Source organism: Chelonus insularis, unplaced genomic scaffold (assembly GCF_013357705.1).
Source record: "Chelonus insularis isolate UGA/USDA-ARS -01 unplaced genomic scaffold, ASM1335770v1 contig_450_pilon, whole genome shotgun sequence".
NCBI lineage: Eukaryota > Metazoa > Arthropoda > Insecta > Hymenoptera > Braconidae > Chelonus > Chelonus insularis.
Window position 1 is genome coordinate 5,260 of NW_023276586.1, and position 1,876 is coordinate 7,135.

Genomic DNA, 1,876 nt, shown 5'->3' on the forward strand with positions numbered 1-1,876 from the left:
CCAATACGGATTTATGGAATAGCGATCAACGGTAGATGCAATACTGATAGTGCAAAGAGCGATGCAAAAGTCCACAGAACGTAACGTGGTTGCATTGCTCTTCGATATCTCAGGTCTTTAGTCCTCGAAGGACTGAAGTCACGAAACTGTGCTAAAAATATCTACAAATTAATGCAAAATTTCTCCACAGATCGTGCAGTTAGCCTATCATGGGGAACCCGGCTCAGTCACAAAAGTTGCCACGCGTGGATGCCCTCAGGGATCTGTGCTTGGCCCACTGTGCTAGAACATTATGTTCGATGATCTGTTAAAAATACTTGATCAATCTGAACATGGAAAACGCTATGCAGCGTACGCTTCAACATCTTCTACAAGTAATTTTCAACCTAAAATAGATACAATTATGAAAACAATAGCTTCATTTCAATCAGGTAAAAACAAATGTGATATCACAAACGCTTTGATATTTATGATAGTCAAAGATGACATGCGTCTGAGTACAACAGAAAAAACTGGGTTCAAACATTTTATGAATGTTGTTGCTCCACACTACCAGCCTCCTTTACATAGAGCAGTAACAGATTGTGTTGATCGTAAATATAAAGTTCATTCAAGAATCGTTAAGGAGAAATTGGAAAATGCATCCTACTATACATTAACAGCTGATCTATGGACTGAAACGAATACAACAAGTTTTTTGGGTATTACTATTCATTTTTTAGAGAATACAAGGTTAAAATCTCTAACCCTTGGCATCACTGAACTTCAAGACCGTCATACAAGTGAAAATTTACAATGTGAATGTAAAAATATTATTGAAAATTGGAATATTTCATTGAATAAAGTCTCAGCTATAGTGACGGACAATGGACCAAACATTGTTAAAGCTGTTTGTGATACGTTTGGTGAAGTAAAGCATATAGCCTGCTTTGCTCATACTTATAATATAGTTCTACATTCAGCTATAGCCAAATCAGCGCATCTCAATGAATTGTTAATGAAAATTAAATCAATCGTGACATATTTTAAACACTCTGTCGTTGCTTCAGATGCTCTGAAACCAGCACAAACTTCATCACAACCATTGAGACCGATTCAGGATGTATCAACAAGATGGAATTCTACTTTTTTCATGTTATACCGATTCATTGAAATAGTTGAGCATATTAGTACTGTGTTATTGAAGTTCCCAAAATCTCCTCCAATGTTGTCTGCATCGGAAATTGAAGTTTTACGAGAAATTATAGCTATTTTAAAACCCATGGAATTAGCAACAACAGAAATGTGTGGTCAAACATACACAACATGCAGTAAAGTGATTCCAATTTTGTGTTGTTTGGAAAAAAATTTTAAAGCAGCCTGTATGACATCACCGATCGCTATTCAACTTCGTAATGATATTCTCGACCAACTGGAAATCCGATTTCGGAATATAACTAAAAGTTATATACATAGTGTGGCAACAGTTCTTGACCCACGTTATAAGAGAGTAAATTTTAACAAAAATTGCGGTGATGCTGCTTTAGCATTTATAAGAATTGATAAAGAATGAAAAACATTCGAAAAATCAGTTGATGATTCGAATTTAGGTCCAAAACAAGTGAGCACAGATCATGAGTTATGGAAGTTTCATGTTGAGCTTGTCAATAATCATGATCATGACAGTGAAAACAGATTTGGTTCATTTGGACTCAGTAATTGTTTGAAGAATTACTTTAGTCAGAAAATTCAACTTCTAAATACTGATCCTATTTAATATTGGGCTCATGAACAGAATACTCCAGAACTATCTCAGATAGCTCTTAAATATTTATCAATTGTAGCCACTTCAGCCCCGTGTGAACGACTATTTTCCATGGCTGGAAATGTGCAGACA

The 1,876-nt window shown here is 35.4% G+C and overlaps 1 protein-coding gene across 1 annotated transcript; it reads left to right on the forward strand.

Moving 5' to 3' along the window:
• Positions 1-292: 292 nt before the first annotated feature.
• Positions 293-1,552, forward strand: LOC118069882 (zinc finger BED domain-containing protein 6-like). The gene has a single exon (XM_035088227.1). It carries the CDS (start codon positions 293-295, stop codon positions 1,550-1,552), a length of 1,260 nt encoding a protein of 419 aa, XP_034944118.1.
• The last annotated feature ends 324 nt before the right edge of the window (positions 1,553-1,876 follow it).